The 19,337-nt window shown below is 33.3% G+C and overlaps 2 protein-coding genes across 7 annotated transcripts; both read right to left on the reverse strand.

Annotated features, from left to right (window-relative positions):
- Window positions 1-1,292: 1,292 nt before the first annotated feature.
- On the reverse strand, window positions 1,293-3,333 carry LOC126703135 (pentatricopeptide repeat-containing protein At5g66520-like). The gene has a single exon (XM_050402056.1). The coding sequence runs from the start codon at window positions 3,244-3,246 to the stop codon at window positions 1,579-1,581; it is 1,668 nt and encodes a 555-aa protein (XP_050258013.1). The 5' UTR covers window positions 3,247-3,333; the 3' UTR covers window positions 1,293-1,578.
- A 3,229-nt stretch (window positions 3,334-6,562) lies between these two features.
- On the reverse strand, window positions 6,563-10,121 carry LOC126703132 (enolase-like). Of its 6 annotated transcripts, XR_007647944.1 has the most exons (6): window positions 9,955-10,121; window positions 9,728-9,791; window positions 9,415-9,479; window positions 7,340-7,592; window positions 7,110-7,174; window positions 6,563-7,025 (listed from the first exon to the last, which is right to left on the reverse strand). XR_007647944.1 is itself a non-coding variant. In XM_050402050.1 (5 exons), exons 1-4 carry the CDS (start codon window positions 10,026-10,028, stop codon window positions 7,121-7,123), a joined length of 240 nt encoding a protein of 79 aa, XP_050258007.1. In that variant the 5' UTR covers window positions 10,029-10,115; the 3' UTR covers window positions 6,563-7,025; window positions 7,110-7,120. The 6 variants fall into 6 exon arrangements, 2 of the variants coding, with proteins under 2 accessions (XP_050258007.1, XP_050258008.1); XR_007647943.1 differs by having other exon boundaries at window positions 6,563-7,174; window positions 9,955-10,118; XR_007647941.1 differs by lacking the exon at window positions 7,340-7,592 and having other exon boundaries at window positions 9,955-10,116.
- Between the last annotated feature and the right edge of the window lie 9,216 nt (window positions 10,122-19,337).

The raw sequence follows: 19,337 nt of genomic DNA on the forward strand, positions 1-19,337 counted from the left end.
GAAGTTGTATGAGGAATTTGCAACTTTTATCTGAGATGAGGACAGAAACCAGATAAGTTTGCACTTGAGGAAAACCTGAAGCAGAAATGAAGAGATGCACTTAATAGAATCAAAACCTTGAGCAAGTTTAACATCAGATTTTCCACTTTAGTAAGCCACCCAATATCTTCAAATAAATTAATAATATCATTATTTATACAAGAAATTTGAATGAAGCTCCAGACCATTTACCCGCACTGACTTGTCTACACGTAAAGATATAGAGCATTAAAATATTACATCAATTTCCATATTCACATTCATAAGACAGATAAACAGTTTGCCATATCCATTGCCAAAGATGAAATTAATTATACAAAAATGATAAGAAAAATAATCTTTTTGAAATGCCTGATCATCTCTGTGCAAATAATGGCTACACATTATTCCACGTCAGAAATAGGCCACCTCACTATTCCTTTAGCCTCCTGAGGCCACCTCACTATTCCTTTAGCCTCCTACATAAAAAAATTGTCGGAACGAGATAGAAGCGCCAGTAGAGCTCATTTTTTAAACTTAAGGGACTAAAATAACTCATTTGAAATATTACAGACTAAAAGTGTTTAACAAGTAAACTTTAGGGACTAACAGTGTATTTTGACTTTCTTTTTTAAGACTACTTGCTTAGAATTATAGTCTTGTAACTTTAGGGACACTTATTCATCTCAATTATCACTACATACAAACACCTTAATTGTGATAGGATTCAACGTGAGCAGAAATCTTCTTTTTGTAAATACTGTGAAAATAATAATGAACGACAAACATATGAAGCACTTAGATTTATTCAAAAGCATGAGCGGGTGAGAGACTTCTTTTAAAGCACACAGAAGTATAAAGAGATCTTTTGTTTCTGGGGCCATCAAAGATATTAGTTTCGTTACTAATGTAACATGGTGACTAGTAATAATTCGTTAATAAGAATCACATGAAGCACATTGCCCAGCAATATAAAAACATAAAAAGTCTCAATCCAATGCCCACCTTTTAATTTTTCATGATGCATTGTGTAAATTGACTAGTCTATGAAGACAACTTTTCCATCTTTTCAATAATTTCTTATTCACATTTTTAGACACCGATTTATATTTGTATCATGATTGTGAGCAGGGCATTCAGGGAACAAAATTGAAATAATAAATAAATAAATTTGTCGTGCAAAGAGAGTTGGCACTTTAAGAAGCAGATAAGTAGTAACAGCAGAATAACTATCTATACAAGATGCATGATCAAATAAGTCAAATCCAATGAACTGAAAGAATGATTGATCTATTAATTATAATGACAATTCTAGTTTACATGTTAAAATAATTTAAAGACAACCATGGTTATCTTTTCATTGGACCTATCTTTCAAGCGCTTGAAATGGTTCTTATGTCCATGAGAAGAGAGATCAGTAGCAAAGCTGCAAAAGCATCAAGCCATTTCCCCACAGTAATGGGTTCTCCAATTAGGATGCTTGAATGAGCTTGAGTCTATGTTACTAAACTGAGAGCAACTTTTCCAAAAGTCAAAACCAAATTCCTCTCATTTCCTTACTCATTCCTCAGCATCCAAAAATGCCTCTACTACATCCAGTTTGTAGTCTTTCTGCTGGGCTTGTCTGGTAATCACACCAAGCATCTCATATATTAAAGGTGCATGCTTATGAGCAGCGTCACCTGCCACAAAATCATGAACAGCTCCATTAATTTGGACCCAACTTCGGCCTGGAGGCTTTCTTACACCCATCTCAACCATTTTCTGTCTCACAGTAATAACATTTTGCCACCTTTTAGCTGTTGCATAAACATGTGACAAGAGCACCAGATACCCTGCAGCTTGATCAGGGTCAAGCTCAACCACCAATTTTTGTGCAACGTGGGAGGCAAGCTCAGCATTCTTGTAAGTTCTGCAACCACCAAGGAGAGCACCCCAAACAACATCATTTGGCTTAATGGGCATCATTTTAACGAGCCTATGTGCTTCATCTAGGAAACCTGCACGGCTCAAGAGATCGACCATGCACCCATAGTGCTCAATCTTTGGGCTAATTCCCCAAGTTTGATTCATGCTCTCAAAGAGACGGCGACCCTCATCAACAAATCCGGCATGGCTACAGGCACACAGAACACCAATGAAGGTTATTTCATCAGGTCTTACTTGATTCACTCCCGAGCATAGCATGGACCGAAAGACACTAAGAGCTTCCTCCCCACATCCCTGCTTGGCAAAACCCGTGATGATGCTTGTCCAAGAAACAGTGCTTTTCCGTGGCATCTTGTTAAATACTTTATAAGCTTCATCAATTACACCACAGCTAGCATACATGTGTATGAGTGCATTGTTCAAAGATACCAACAATGGCTGGTTCCCAACATTCATTCTCTCGTCAATATACCTGTGAATCCACCTTCCCAAACTTAAATCTCCTAATTCAGCACAGGCTGATAACACTGCAACCAGCGCAACCTGATCCAATTCCACACGGGCCCTCCTCATCTCACCAAACCAATACAAAGCTTGCTTACACCTCCCATTCTGAGCACACCATGCAATCATGGTCGTCCACGACACAGCATTCCTCTCCGGCATCTCATCAAAAATTCTCATCGCCCCATCAACATCCCCACACCGAATATACCCTGCAAGCAAAGAATTCCAACTCACAACACTTCTCTCACCCATTTCATCGAACACTTGCCGTGCATACCAGACACCATTGCTCCCTCCCCACATTGCATACAAATTAACCAAATTCGTCTGAACAAACACATTTGAGCAATACCCATTTGCCAAAACCCTTCCATGTACCTGTTCCCCTTCTCTCAACAACCCCGACCTCGCGCAAGCGCTTAAAAGAAACGAAAACGTAAACCCATCAGCCTCAGCCTCTGCCTCCACCATCCTACTATACAATTCAACTGATTTTCTGGGGTTTTCACTCTTAGCATACCCTCTAATGATCTGGTTCCGAACGGTGACACTTGGGTTTTCGATATTTTCGAAAACTCTGATGGCATGTGTGAGATTTCCCGAAGTTACATAGAATGACAACAGCTTCACAAGAATGAAATTCTTCTGGGTGAACCCGTTGGTGACTATTTGGGAATGGATTTGGGAGAGCTTTTTGAGGGAATTGCAGCTCTGTAGTAGAGAGAATAGGTGCTGTTGAATGGCTCTGGAGCATGTTGTTGGATTGGCGGGAAGTGATTCTTCAACTAACATTTAAAACAAATGAGGGTCAACCAAAACTAATGTAAACGCAATCTTCCAGGCAAGAGCAATACGTGTATGATCCATATCTTTTTGAGCCATCTTCCACTTCCGAATAAAGTTTTTTTTTTTTTTTTTTTTTTTTTTTTTTTCAACTAGTTGTAGACCCACACAACGAATGGAAATAAATAATTATATTTTAGTTATGGTATAATAATATATAATTGTTCTCTAAATTATGTTTCATTTATCTATCTCAAAAAATATAATCATTTCATTATTTGGTTTTATTTGATTGATATTATTCATTTTTTAGGCGGTCCATATTTTGATAAATTATGTTATCGTGTGTTATATTTTCCTTTTTTTCTTTTCCTATACAACTAAACTATTTGAGTTTCAAATATATTGTTCAAAATTTTCATTCTCTTAAAAGGAGATTATTATATTTATAATTTTTTTTATCATATGAGTAGTTTCAAACTATTGATTGAGTTTTGTTTACTAATATAGATACATGAGAATGGAATTGCATATTTCTTAGACATTCCTAAGAGATTATATCATATTATAAATTTAATATTCAGAATAATATGTAGGAAAAAAAATAGATTTTATGTCTAAAATTGAACACTTCACTTATCAAAATGAAAGAAATTAATATGTATAACATAAAGAGAACATGGTCAAACATTTTTTTTTTTTTACTACATACATTTTTATTTATTAAGATTTAATTGTCTGTAACTAGATCTTCATATCGCATTTTTGTTGCTACACTTCTGTTGAGCCTTCTCATCCATCATATCATTGGCCACATCATTATTCTTTTTATTATTTATTTTTTACTTTCATTTTCTTGACAATATTAAATATATAAATATATTGGCTTTACAAATTTATCTTAGGCTGTTTAACTTTATATATTCATTTACTTTAATTTTGATGTTATAACTAAATAATAAATCAATGAAAAATAAAAATAAAAAATATTGTCTATACATATTCATCTTGGGCGGTTTAATTTTAATAGTTGATAAACACATTCAAATATATAGCCAACATTGTATTTTGATATAAATTCAAAATCTCACTTCCAAAATAACTAAGTATTATGTCCAAAAAAAAAATCAAACAAAAACTACAAGAGGGAGAGAGAAGACTTGTGACGAAAAACTTAAAAAATCAAACACACTACCAAATCGTATTAACCCAAAATAGTATCATATAAAAAATACAATGATTCATCAACCTAAAGTAAAGTATCAAAATAGAATAAATAATATATATATATATATATATATAGAGAGAGAGAGAGAGAGAGAGAGAGAGAGAGACTAATCACCTTTTTCGGGAGAGAAATAGAAAACAAAATGAGAAAAAAGAAGATCAAAATAAAAAATATAGTCATAAGCCAAAAACCAAATTATCCAAGTGATGATATATAATAGAATAACATTATATTCTTGTAAACTATATTTATATGTAATAGAATAACACTTAATAATCATAGAAAAAAAAAAGATAAAAACTTAAAAACACAAAACCAAATTGTAACCCAAAGTAAAATTATAAAGAACACATAAATACATCTATCTAAAGTAGAGATACAAAAAAATAAAAAATTCACACAAAAATAAAACATGAGAGAGAGAGAGAGAGAGAGAGAGAGTAATAACATTTTTACGTGAGAAAATATATATAATGGGAGAGAGTGTCATATTTATAGTAATAGAATGGGGATAGGAAGAGTCAAAATAAATGGAAGAGGAAGAGATAAATAAAGAGTAACATTAAGGTTGAGAGTAATGAAGAGATGAAAAGGTAAAAGGGAAGTTATGGTTGAAAGTAGTGGAGAGAAATGGGAAATAAGTAGATGATGTAGTTGCTAATGTGGCTTAATAAGAGTGTAGCAACAATAAGTGTCATGTTTCAGCTTTTAGATATTATAGAATATAGATGAGATAAGAGATATCAGTGGAGCTACATGCTTGGCTATGTAGGCTATTTTAGGCCACTTCAACATCAAAGTATCAAACGAATGGTTGATTTCAATTTGGCATAACATACCGCCCATCGTGATATTTGGGTGGTGTGCTTACTAAATTTTTGAGTAAAATATAGTAAACGTAGTTGAAGTTTAGATTAATACCAATTAGGTCAAAAACTTTTCAAAACTTATCCATAAACTCAATTTGGACCCTAAATTATTACTCATTTTCTCTCTTTTCTCATTGTGATTAGAGATCAAGTTGGTTAATTTTGAAAAAAAAAATTGAATCTGATTGGGATTAACCCAAATCTCAAGAGTGTTAACTGCATTATCCTTTTTTTTTTCCTTTCTTAGGTGACGGCTTATTAATTATTTAATCTAGACTCTAGAGGGTGACTTAAATGTATAGGGTTCAATCTATCAGAGTCACGCTATTAATCTATGGGGTTTTCGAGGTGTCTTAATCTTTAGTTAGATTAATCCACCACTTTCATATATACTCCCTCCGTCCCAATTTGTTTGTCATGTTTGAAAAGTCAAACTTTTTAATAGAACATCATTTATTATTTTATCTGTCTTATAAAAATGTATAAGTTTACAAAACTACCCTTAAATAAATTTATCAGTTTTTTTTTAAAAAAAGAATTATTCTTAATGAGGCAACTAAAAAGGTGCCCCAATTAGATTGATTTTTTAAATATTTGTTAGTTTTCTTTTCAAATAGTTTTGAAAATAAAGTAGGGGTATAAAAGGAACCTTAGTAAACTAATAAATTTTATTTTTAGAAATAGAAAAATATTTTGGGACATCCCAAAATAAAATAGAGGACAAACAAACTGGGATGGAGGGAGTATATATATATATATATATATATATTTTTTTTTTTTTTTAAAAGACAAATCTTAATGTTAGGCTTTCCAATTTAAATTGAAGAATTGCAAACAAAATATAACTAATTGAAGAACCTAACTACAGAATACTAGTCGCTAACCCGTGCGATGCACGGGAAAGCACAAAGAATATCTACAAAATCTATATAACATTATAGTTATATTTGTTAAGTTCAAACACCCTCTTCTTGAATTATCAAATTATTAAAAAAATTAACCCTCTTCTTCACTTGTTACTCAAAACTTGTTTTCATAAATCATATTTAAACAATCATAGCAGAAAATTTTCTATTAATAGTAAAATTTGTGTATACACAAATTACAGTTTCAAGTGAAGTGTACATACCCATACTCTATACCCCTAAGGAAGGAAACATCACAAACCCTTTACAAATATAGGTTAGATTTAAAACAAACTACATATATTCCAAGTGTGATAAGCCAATTCAACAGTAAAAAAATGTTCTTTATAAAATTAGATAGCAACATATTTTACAAAAGGGGGCAATTTTTTGTGACTCTATCTTGCTGCTCATATTCTGCAGTATACAACAAAGTGATTTATTTATCTAGTCACAATGGACAATAGCATTGGCTATTCTTAAGCACAATTAAATACAGACAAATGAGATAGAAAAGAAAAAAAGTAACAAAACAAATACAAAAACTACCACTGTTCCAGCCCTCCATAACTCCATAAACAGAACCCTTTCCTAGCCCAAAAATACAAAAAGTTCCCTCCTTTCCCACAAACTTGAGAGGGCCAAGACCACCAACAACTCTCCACGGCAGTCAGAACAACCTCTCAAAGAAACTCAAAGAAAGCACGACCAAAAACATATAAAGCTTCCTCCTTTTTCTTATTGAACCAAAAAACCCAGCAAAGGCAACTCCTTTTCCCATTCACCCTGCACAACCAACAGCAAGAACATATACAACAAAGCAAGCAGCAAGGCATGGGAGCAAAAAACAGAAAATAACTCTATCTCTACCTTCAACAAAATCACCAAGCAAGTCCAATTGCTTCCACTAACAATACTGAATAGAGCCTATAAAACTGTATAGAAACACATAAAAGAACTTAATAGAATTTATAAGCCAAACAAAAAAAACAAAAAATAACTCTATCTCTACTTTTCAATAGCAACCATAATAAAAGGATTGAAGAAAAAAGAATTAAAAGTAAACTACAATAGTAGGTAGTCAGTTGAATGAATTAAACCTTAAAAAAAGGTGTGTACGCAACATGTATTCCTCCTCCTCCTCATTCATAAATGGATTTCTTTTATGTCTACGACGCGTCCAATTAATTACATGACCCAGCCAGCAGCAAGAATTATTTCTAATAGTACTGAATAGACAATCACTTTTAAGTGAATGCATTAACACCACTCACAATTTTACATGAAATTTATATCAATACCTGTAAGCTCCTTCAGCAAAACTTGACATTTATCAAAATTCATCACCTACCACTATAAATTGATGCAAGAAGGTCACTCCTAAAAATAAATGATTTCTAAACATCATAACATAATGAAAATGATAAATGTAAGAGTCTATAGAATAACACATAGGAATGTAATGAAAACAATAGTGTGAACCGTGAATCAAATTTTAAAGTAAATTTACATATGGTTTATCATATTTGTGGTTTTCTTACTAAGTCTTAGTGATACCCATTGAGAAGCTTCAAACAGGGCAAAAAAAGAAAAATTAAAAATTAAAAAAAAAATCCTTTTACAAACCTTTTCTTTTAAAGATATATAGATAATAGGTTATACAGTATCAATTAATTTGTGGTAAATTATGATGAAATAAGCTTCAAGGCCCCAATATTTATAGTATTCCACATAGGAGATATAGCATATGCAGATGGATACATTGCAGATTGGTATCAATTCCTGCAACAGGTGGAGCCCATTACATCTACTGTTCCATATATGGTTGCAAGGTTTGTGTAATTGATCACTAATTGTTTCCATCTATAATAAAAATCAGATTATATGCCTTACTTGATAAAACTGGTTAATGAATCTTTCAATTGATCATCTTGCAGTGGTAATCATGAACGTGATTGGCCGGATTCAGGTTCCTTCTATACTGGTACAGATTCAGGTGGGGAATGTGGTGTGATTGTTGAGACCTTATACTATGTTCCTACTGAGAACAGAGCTAAGTTCTGGTAAACTGGTACATTTTCACACCCTTGTTATTGTTTGAATATAGAGAGTCCTACAAAAATTGAAGGTGTTTTTATTTTTAGATGAAAGTAAAATTAGAGGAGTTGCCAAACCTTTCCAACAATCAGTTTGGTCCATTTCTCTTACATTGATTTGTTTGTTGTGGAGTATATCCTTCATTCTAAGTTTTGTGACCATATTTGTCATTTACATATAGGTATTCAACGGATTATGGCATGTTTCACTTCTGTATAGCTGACACTAAGCATAACTGGAGAGAGGGTCAGAACAGTATAAGTTCATTGAGAAGAGCCTTGCATCAGTTGATAGGCGAAAACAACCTTGGTTGATCTTTGCTGCTCATCGTCCCCTAGGGTATTCCTCTAACGATTGGTTTGGCCAAGAGGGCTCATTTTCAGAGCCCAGGGGAAGGAATGATATGCAGAAGCTTTGGCAGAAGTACAGGGTAGATATTGCATTTTATGGCCATGTCCATGATTATGAAAGGACATGCCCCATATACCAGGTACGGATAGAGCAAAGTTAGATTTAGTTTGAATGTGCATTCATTTTAATCTCATTCTCATGTATGCATTAGCTAAATTAATTGATTTCACCATGAATTAGTCTCTATGCAACTCATGACACACCATCATTGAATGCTGCATTCTACATTGCTGAGTAGATGCAGTAACTGCTGCCTGGAGGTGATTAATCAGTAGGACAAGGTAGCCATTAAAAAAATACATAATTGAAGGTTTTGGATAATATTTGGACATTTCGGAAACCATTAGAAAGGTTGAATATAAACTCTTAGGCTTTCTAGATAATGTCAGAGGCTCAACTACACTACTTAAAGCAAACTGCTATTGGTATGCAATAAAGGGTAACACAATCACGTATGAAAATAATAATAATAGCAAAGTAATGTAAATCCAGAACCAATAACCAAAAATTAAAGAAAGAATCTTCCACCTCTAGAGGAAGAAGCCCATGTTTGAAAACCCACTAATTAATATATAAAGAAAAAACAAAATAGAGATAAAAGAAACAAAAAAACCCAACCCTGATCTGAATATGCTTAATTACAAATTTGCTAATAAATTAAACTTACCTTTGATACACCTTTTCCAAGGTAGTCTGAACCTCCATCCCTTAGTTCAAGTGCCTCATAAATTCCTAAAGGAAAACAAAAAAAAGAACACAGAGTTTGGTCTATGAGACAAAACACCAAAACATATTTGAATGTTCAAATCCTCTCACAATTTCTTCACTATATCATGTATTTTCAAAATGATCTAACAACATAAATGAAAATTATCGTCTCCATAGTTCATTTCACCGCTCAGATTAAGTATTACTAATCTAAGACTAATATCAATTTTAAAAATAAAAAAAAAACACGAAGATTTGATTAAGGAACATACCAGTGGATGCACCACTTGGAATAGCGGCTCTATAAAAAGTGCCATCTGAGGTTGTCACAACGACCTACATGATTAAGGAACAAAGATTTGATTAATTAATCATTAACAAAACCCTTGTGTACGATGGTCATAGACACACACAGATTTTCGATACGAAACAAAACAGTCTATAACACACTATCGACAAAAACACACAGATCAGGGACATGAGAATTTAAGAATCGAACCTCGACTGTGGGATTACCACGACTGTTGAAGATCTGGCGTGCCTTGATGGCCTGGCCTGGATTGTGATAGCCATAGGAGAAGAGAGATTTTTAGTTTCAGGAGTGTGTGAGAGAGGTAGAGAGAAGAGCAGGCGGAGTTCACGGTTTTTTAAAGAGTAGGGTTTTTTAGAATAGTCGGGTTATTTTTCTTTAAAAAAATTAAACTTAAATAAATAAAATAAAAAGAATTTAAAAAAAAAAATAGTAGTGACGTGGAAAATTGTGGGAGTTTCAAAAGCTTCGGTTTTATATATATATATAGATTAAGAGTTGAAAAAAAAAAATTAAACCTTAAGGGACAAAATCAAAATGTCGTTAACCCTAAGGGTGTAATTTGAAATTTAATCTAAATTCAATTTCATGATTACATTTACCAATACATCACAAATAGTGTCATATTAGGGTTTTTCTTTTTATATATATTAAAATAAAAAGTTGATTGGTACGCACCATAGGGGAAGGAAAGGGATTTGAGCTTGGTACATTTCCATTACACCAGTGAGTAGCCTGCGTCTTCGTTTGCCCGTGAGCGTGGGAGGCGTGACAATAGACTTGCTTGCCCATTGCGCCACGAAACATTTGATTAGTGTTAGCTTGTGAAGCTTCATTGGATTTGCACGAAATTAGTGTTTTCTAGTGTTTGTGTGCATTATGAATGGTTTATCAATTACATCATCCATTGAAAACATGTTGCTCCAGGAACAAAGGTGTCTTTTCAACCAACACTTATTGCATACTCTTGTAGAAATTGTGCATTAAATGCTAGATTTATGCATATATTAACTTATAATCTCATGCATATATATGTATATACTTAAAAAATATACATTAAAATGTACAGTATAATTCTTACATATATAATTAAAATATTATTGATAATCATTCTTATATATTTTTTTAACTCTTTAAAAAGTCTTGTAAGAATATTATTAGGTAGAAAATGTAAATTGTCTATTTTTTAATTTTAAAAAAATTATTTTATGCTCATTAATTTTAGACTCTTTGATTTTTATATGCAATAACCCACTCGGATGAATATTTATGATATAGTCCCACATTTGACTCCAAAATTAAGAAATAAAACTCCTTCTAAAAATAAATAATTTAGGACAAATGACACAAAATTGGGGAAAATTTGTCTTTATTCATTGAATATAATAACAAACTAGCTTATAACCCCATGCATATGTATGGATACAGTTAAAGATATACAGTAAGATGCATAACATAATTCCTATATATATAATTAAATACTATTGATAATCATTTTTATATTTTGTTAACTCTTTAAAAAAAAAAATTGTATGGATATTATTAGGTATAAAATGTAAATTGTCCATTTTTAAATTTTTTTTTTAATAATTGTGAAGCACTTTTTTTTAACGATTCATTTATTCTAGACTCTTTGGTTTTTGTACTTAATAATAACTCATTTGGATGAATATTTATGATGTGGTCACATATTTGATTCTAAAATTAAGAAATAAAACTCTTTAAGAGTAAGTAATTTAGGATACATAGCGCAAAATTGGAACTCTAATTTGAAATTCTAATTTAAGTTTCTTTCAGCTTCACTTATTATTATATATATAGATGAGTTAAGCATATGGATGAGTTAAGCTCAAACTTAAGTTTATACTTAGCGATTAAATTAGCCAAGATCAAATATAATAATATGTTTATGAAGAAACATATTAAATTAGCTATTCATTTGTATTCTTTTTCATAAATTTTTTGAATTGAAAATTTCTCTTCAATGATAATTCTTACCTAACAGGCAAATCATATTTTACTTTACCCTTTTCTCCATTTTAATTAATCAAACTTAATGCTTTAAATATTTTATTTTAACATATACAAACACTTGCAGATTTAATTGGAAAAGTGACCATAGTTGGACCTATTGAACAAGTTCAAATTGACAATGGCTACACAAATATAAGAAATCTTCAAGTTCTCCTACACGAGTGAGAAACATTCATTTACTGCCGGTAATTACAAATACTATACGCATCAAATTAACCTTTTTAATATTTATTGAATGCTTATAACATATCTTCAAGGACAGAGAAATAAAACTTTCATTGTGGGATGGAGTTGCTGTAACAATTATTGAAAATGACTTCAAACAAGATGAAGATCCCTATATAATTAGTGTTACTTCAACGATTGTTAAAGCATTCCAAGGTCACGAAAGATAAATGGTATATGTATATGTAATTTTAAAAAATAAAACATAAATAGTTGTGTATGACAAATCCTTCAATATGTTATATGGTTTTTTTAGGCAAACTGAATCTTAGCACCACGTACAAGCAAAGTTTATGTCAATTTGGATATTATAGATGTTTATGAGCTTATTGACATGTTCATAGACATTTACTTTAATAATTCTCTATGATGGATTACCAATGGATTTTTTGTTTAATTCATCTCTTATTATGTACAAATATAGAGAGCTATTGAGGATGAAGGAGATAATGTTGTTTGACATATTCCAACACATGACAAAAAACCAAAATCTAAATCAGAACTGTTAATGCAAACTACGATATCATGGACAAAAATTTAAGCTTTGGAATGGGAAGAAGGAGTAAAGGTTTTCTCTATAATGAACTATTTCAAATCTAAATCTTTATTATCCAAACTAAAACTAACCACAATAAATGATTGCAAGAAAAGTTTTTTAGGGTGCGTTTGAATTGACTTCAAATGGATTCCGGAAATGATTTTCCGGAAAATTGGGTGTTTGGTTGTTACTTCAAATTCGGTCAAACTGAAAAGTATTTCCAGTTGACCGAAAATGAGAGCCAAAACAACGGAAAATCATTTCCGTTTTCATTTTCACTTCAAATGATTTCCGGCCTTGGAAAATAGAAGAGAGAGAGAGAGAGAAAGAGCAAGAAGATCGCCAACGTCGGAGCAAGAAGATCGCATCAGAGCAAGACGATCGCACCGCTCCGATCGTTCAAACCCACCCTCGTTGAACCCAGTCACCGATCATCAAGATCGTCTCACCATTTCTGGACCACGCGCGAAGAGAGAGACAGAGAGAGTAGAGAGTTCGTCGCACCGCGAACCCACTCGCACTGACGAACCCACTCGCTCCGACGAACCCACTCACACCGCGAACCCACTCGCACCGACGAACCCCGACGAACCCACTCGCACCGCGAACCCACTCGCACCAACGAACCCACTCGCATCGATTCGTTCTCGTTCTCGTTTGAAATTTTTGTGATTTTGATTTTTTACTTTCTCTCTTTGATCTCTGATTTTGTTGTTGTTGTTGTTGTGGTGGCGTGGGTGGTGGTGTTTTGGTGGTTTTCCTGTTGTGTGGTGGTGGGTTTTGTGGGGGTGGTGGTGGAAAATAGCATTTTCAGAGTGTTACCAAACACATGAAATTATTTTCTAGAAAAATTTTCATAACACAACCAAACACGCGAAAATATTTTCCTTTCTGGAAAATAGCATTTCCGGAAAATAAATATTTTCCGAAAAATATTTTACATGAACCAAACGCAGCCTTACTTGCTATGCTGATATTGTAAACATAGAAGCGAAATTTGAGTAGAATTATATCTCATGTCAACTTTGCAAACAAATAGTAAAGTTGCAAAATAATATGTTTTGCAAATCTGAATCTCAGTTCCCTATGCCTAGGTGACCAAATTGTTCTTTACTTATATTATATAAATATGATTTACAAATAGTAAAGTTGCAAACTAATATGTTTTGCAAATCTGAATCTCAGTTCCCTATGCCTAGGTGACAAATTGTTCCTTACTTATATTATATAAATATGATAATGATTGCATAGGAAAGCAAAATGATAATTGCTTTAATTAAGACGTAAAAATAAGCTTATTACATTTTCTAATTTCTTTCATTATTATATTCAATTACTAAGTACAAATCCAAGTGAAAGATAACAACTTCTTTTGTTCTTTTTGATAACGAAGTAGAAAAAATAATTCAAAATTTTGCTTTGGAACTTTCTTCAAAAGTATCTAATCTAAATTCTTAACCATTTCCAATTTTTGTTAATTATTCAAATTTCTTAATATTCTTCATTTGATGGTCATATATATTGAAGCAAAGTGCAAGAAACATACAATACAACAAGCTCTTACTATGAAACAAAGACCAAAGCCAAAATATCAAATTTGGTCAATAATCAATCATAGAAACATTATGACAAACATATACAGAGCAATTCCAACAATCACCATTAATATGAACCGTTCCACAATCTAATTCCATTCCAAAAAAGCAAAATATGTTTTAAGTAGTTCTAAAATGATAAAATCTTGAACATATCCATGTCATAATTAAATTACATTAACTAATATTCTATATGTTTAATAACCCATAATACTACTATAATTGACAATTTTCGTGCGTAAGCACGAGTTACATACTAGTAACATTAATAAAGTCAGGCACTCCTATTTGATTATTCGGCCAGCACGTGAGCACACCATATAGATTTACAGGACAGTTTGAGATTTTTTTTTAAAATTTTTTGATAGAAGATAGTTTGAGATATTTTACACACCTGTATACAGTATCTCGGTGATGTATACAATATCTCAACTACTAAACCCATCGTCCCATATAGTCAGTGCCGGCTCAAGGCCTAGGCAACTTAGGCCTAGGCCTAAGGCCCCACAACAAATAAAAAATTTCCCTACTAAAAAAAAGCCCCATCTCCCTTAGTAAAAGGCCCAAAATTTTATAAAAATATAACATTTTTTAAATAATTGGTACTTTTTTTTAGAGTGATGCTAAAGATACCACAAATTTTACTATAGATTTAACTGACATATCACCAATCACATAAAAAAGTAATTCAAACACAAATAAATTAAGTTGTTGAAATTCATCAATTACAGTCATAATCACATTTATTGTGAACATTTTGTTTAGTATTTTTCTTTTTCATTTCTAACAAGGCTTTTAAAATAGGAGACCAATAAAAATTTAACCCAATTGAAACCCTAAGATGTTTCAAATAAAATGCATCAAATGTGATAAATCATTAATGATGACTAATCTCCTACTAAGCCACACACCAAATATTATCTATCTATATCTTTCTCTTAAAAAGAATATATAAAATTAAAATTTAGATTACAACTATACTTAACTATGCATAATCATATATCCAAGTTAAAGTAAGTTCTTTTTTATTCAACTTTAATATTCAATCTTCTATATGAAATTAATCTTAGTTTAACTAGTATTATTCATCAATTTCTGTATTTACATCAAATTAGTCTTAATTTAATTAGTATTATATAATTTTATTTAATTAATGTTTACATATAAAAAGGCCCCATATAAAATTTTTGCCTTAGGCCCCAAATTTTGTTGGGCCGGCCCTGCATATAGTATACTTTTTCCAGGTTCCAAAGGTTGCTTAAGCCCTTTTTTTTTGGTAGAACTTTTGGATGTTTCGTGTGCAAGTGTGTTATAACTCCTCTTCATCGAAAAAGAGATATTGTATACATCACTTAGGACTACGAGTAGAATGTATAGAAGTGTAGATGTCAAAATGATGGGGGGCAAAAAGAATAAAAAAATTCAAAGAAAAATAGAACTTAAACCTTTTATACACTAAGTTGAGAGAGAAAATGACATAAAATAAGAGAGGATTTTCATATCTCAATTAATTTTTTTAAAGATAAAATAGGAGAGGATATATTAATAAACAAAATACAGATCTTTTAATAAATTTTTTTTTTTGAAAAAACAAAAGTGCATGAGAAGGGAGGGTTACAATGTTTACGCACGCAGAATAACACGGAGAAAGATGAGAATCAATACACTCACTAGTACAGATCAGGGATCCTTGAAATGCCCAATCTTGGCTATTTATACACTAACTTGTTGGTTATGCTATTTCATGATGACATTGTCCATACTCCTTAAAAACAACTCTTTAAGAAAATATTGATTCTAAAAAAAAAAAAAAATCTTTAAGAAAATATTGATACCACGTGTAAAAAATAATTAATCAAATGTGTCATAAGTCATATTAAATTAAATGTAAGTCTACCACATGTTTATAGCAATTAATCACATGTTAAAAAGTAGTCATAATTAATGACATGTATCATTAGTTTATATATATATATATATATATGATATTATACTGAACTAAATATTTGTTTTACATATTATTGGCCATATAATCAAAAGGCACCTTTCCTCCGAGTTTTCTTTTGTGTTTAGAGTCTTATAAGCTATATTTGAATCTAGTCTAATTCTTTGTATCAATCTTTCTGCCCCATCTATTGTGAGGGGAAAAATGTATTTTCTTTTCCATTTCTTTTAATTCTTTAATTTAAGAATTCATAACATAAACATCAAATCAATCTTTAAGAAAGCATATAAAAAATATTAATTGTTGTAATTCTGGTCTTAAGAAAGCATATGTGTCATCATTTTATGCTTGGAAAAAGTGACACGTGGTATCATTGTGTGTATCCAAGAGTTTTAAGGATTCAACTTTTATAAAATATTATAAATACTCATGGGAAAACTTTAAGATCTTTAGCAATCTAGACATTGGTGGAGTGAAATAGGAGTGGATACATCACACTAGGATAGTGCTGTCCACCACCCACCTAGACTCAAAGTAGAAAGTACACCATATTTCGATAATACCAACTCAATATCTGTTTTGGTATTTCCTACTCAATAAATGAGTGACACCTGTTTCAAAAAACCACATCAGACTACTCCAATAAATGATTAATTTATCTTCCCAATAGTATAGAAGATTGCGATTAATTTATTGAAGTAGTCTGATGTGGTTTTTTGAAACAGGTGTCACTCATTTATTCGGTAGGAAATACCAAAACAGATGCTAAGTTAGTATTACCAAAACATGGTATACTTTCTTGACCCGAAGACCCGAAACTGGCTGATACACACCTGAAATCGATACAACCCAATCCTACTGATTTGAAACTCCATTCAGTCAATTGTGAGTTAAAATTTCCCTCACCCAATGCTGTCGAGTTGAGTCTGGGTTGGGCACAACCCGTGGACAGCGCTACACTAGCCAATGCTTAAAAGTAGCAACTGAAAACAAAGGAAAAGATAAATAAATGATAGCCCCAAAAACTAGAGGAAAAGATTATCCAAATATGTATTGACAATATTTTTCTTGACAGTACGATCAGCTAGAAAAAATTCTGGTGATCATAAGTTCATTATCCAAAAAATCTCGTCTCAGTGGTCAATTTTTAAGAAAAAAGTGAGGTTAAACATTGCACGAGGTAGCACTGAAAAAAAAAGAATGAAGTTCAAACTAATCAACATCAACAATCACATGTGGAAGGTATCTTCTCTCTAGGTCTCTCGTGAAGCCTAGAGGTGAAAAAAGCTCTGCCTGGTGCAAACTTTCTCTCCGGTACGGTAGAAACGTTGAGTAGATATGGATGAGATCACGAACAGGTACGCTGGGCTAAGACTTTCGGCGAAGGAAAGTGCTGAAGTTGAGCTACAAACTCCAGAAATTGAGTCTGGACCGATTCTAGTCGGAAAGTTCTATACTAAAAGATGGGTAAATCTGGAGTCGGTGGCGAGGGTGTTGAAACTAGCATGGAAAACAAAATAAAGCTTTGAGGTGAGTGATTTGGGGGAGAATAGAGCCCTATTTCTTTTCAAAACGATGGATGATCTTGATAAAGTATTGCTACAAGGTCCTTGGTCATATGACAAGTACCTTCTTATCCTCCACAAGCTCCAAGCCAGGGAATCTGCTCGGAAGGTGCGTCTGGATAGGGTGTCATTCTGGATTCAAATCCATGGACTACCCACGATGAGCCAGACCAAGGAAATAGGAATGAGAATAGGGGAGACACTGGGGTTGGTGGAAAAAATGGTTGTGGATGACAAAGGATTCTGTATGGGTGGTTGTCTGTGCATCCGGGTATCGGTGAAAACTACTGAACCATTATTTCGGGGCCGTAAGATTCGATTGGGAAATGCAGAACCGATATGGGTAGAACTTAAATATGAACGGCTACCCATATTTTGCTACTGGTGCGGATTGATGGATCATGATGAAAAGGAATGTCTACAGTGGATAAGAAGCAAGGAGCCCCTGAGACCGGAGGAAAAACAATTCGGTGTGTGGATGAGGGCCGCGCCGGAAAGGACTCAGAAGCCACAGCTGGTCGACGAGATGAGAAACGGAAGCCACAGAGAGGATGGTGATGTTGACAAGACAGTTGACAGGATGGTGAATATCCCAAGGAAGCCTACGCAGGGGTGGCAGGAGGTTAATGGTCTGCAGGTAGGTACTTTAGAACCTACCAACCTCGACTGGGACGACGCGGAGAATACGAGGAAACTAGAGAACTGTGCTGAGCAGAGAAAGTTGGATTTGGCGCTGGAAAAAGACTTTGAAAAGCAACTTGCAGAGATTGACACAAGAATCCATGATGAAGAAGCCGGATTGATGAAAGAAGTGGGAAATGAACCTAAAGGGATGGAAAGCAACCTCTGCTAGGACCCAATATTAAAGTACACTCACGTGAATGGGTTCGATAATGGGGCATATAGTGGGCCAACTCAGCATGCCTGTGTAGGCTCAACTGATGCAAATGGGCCCAATAAGCTAGTAAATAAGGAAGGGGTTCCGGAACAAGCCCAACTCGGACACAACATTATTTTTACCTCAGTCAACCCAATGACTTGAAAGGAAGCCAACTCAATGAAAAAGCAGGGAAGGGGCCTAAAGAAAACAAAGACTACTTCCGTAGCAACAAGAAAAGAGAACATGGCGGGGCTATGTTCAAACTCTTGCATGGAAGCCATGAATGTTCGGGGCGTGGTTATGGATGTTGATAGAGAAGAGGTAGGTAATAAAAGAAGGTGACACAGACCTCTGATGGAAATTGAAGGAGGAAATGGGAATGGAAAGAGAGTGAAGGTGGAAGGTGAGGTAAAGGAGCTTGGAATAGCTCTGAAACAGTATCATGGATCGATGGAGGCTGCGGAGCAGCCCCGCCGGGCACAATGAGTGCCTTAGCTTAGAACTGTAGAGGGCTTGGGAACCCCCTAACAGTTAAAACACTCCAAAAAATTGTCAAGGAGGAAGATCCCATTCTAGTCTTTTTAATGGAGACTAAGTTTAAGATAACGGAGATGGAAGGAATTAAAAGAAAAGTTGAGAGACAACATGGCCTGGTGGTGCCAAGCCAAAATCGTGGAGGCGGTCTAGCTCTAATTTGGAAGAATACTTTACAGGTGGAATCTTTGACTTACTCACAGAGGCATATTGATGTGATAGTGAATAAGGAGGGTGGTAATAAGAGATGGAGGTT

The sequence above is a fragment of the Quercus robur genome, chromosome 10 (assembly GCF_932294415.1).
Source record: "Quercus robur chromosome 10, dhQueRobu3.1, whole genome shotgun sequence".
NCBI lineage: Eukaryota > Viridiplantae > Streptophyta > Magnoliopsida > Fagales > Fagaceae > Quercus > Quercus robur.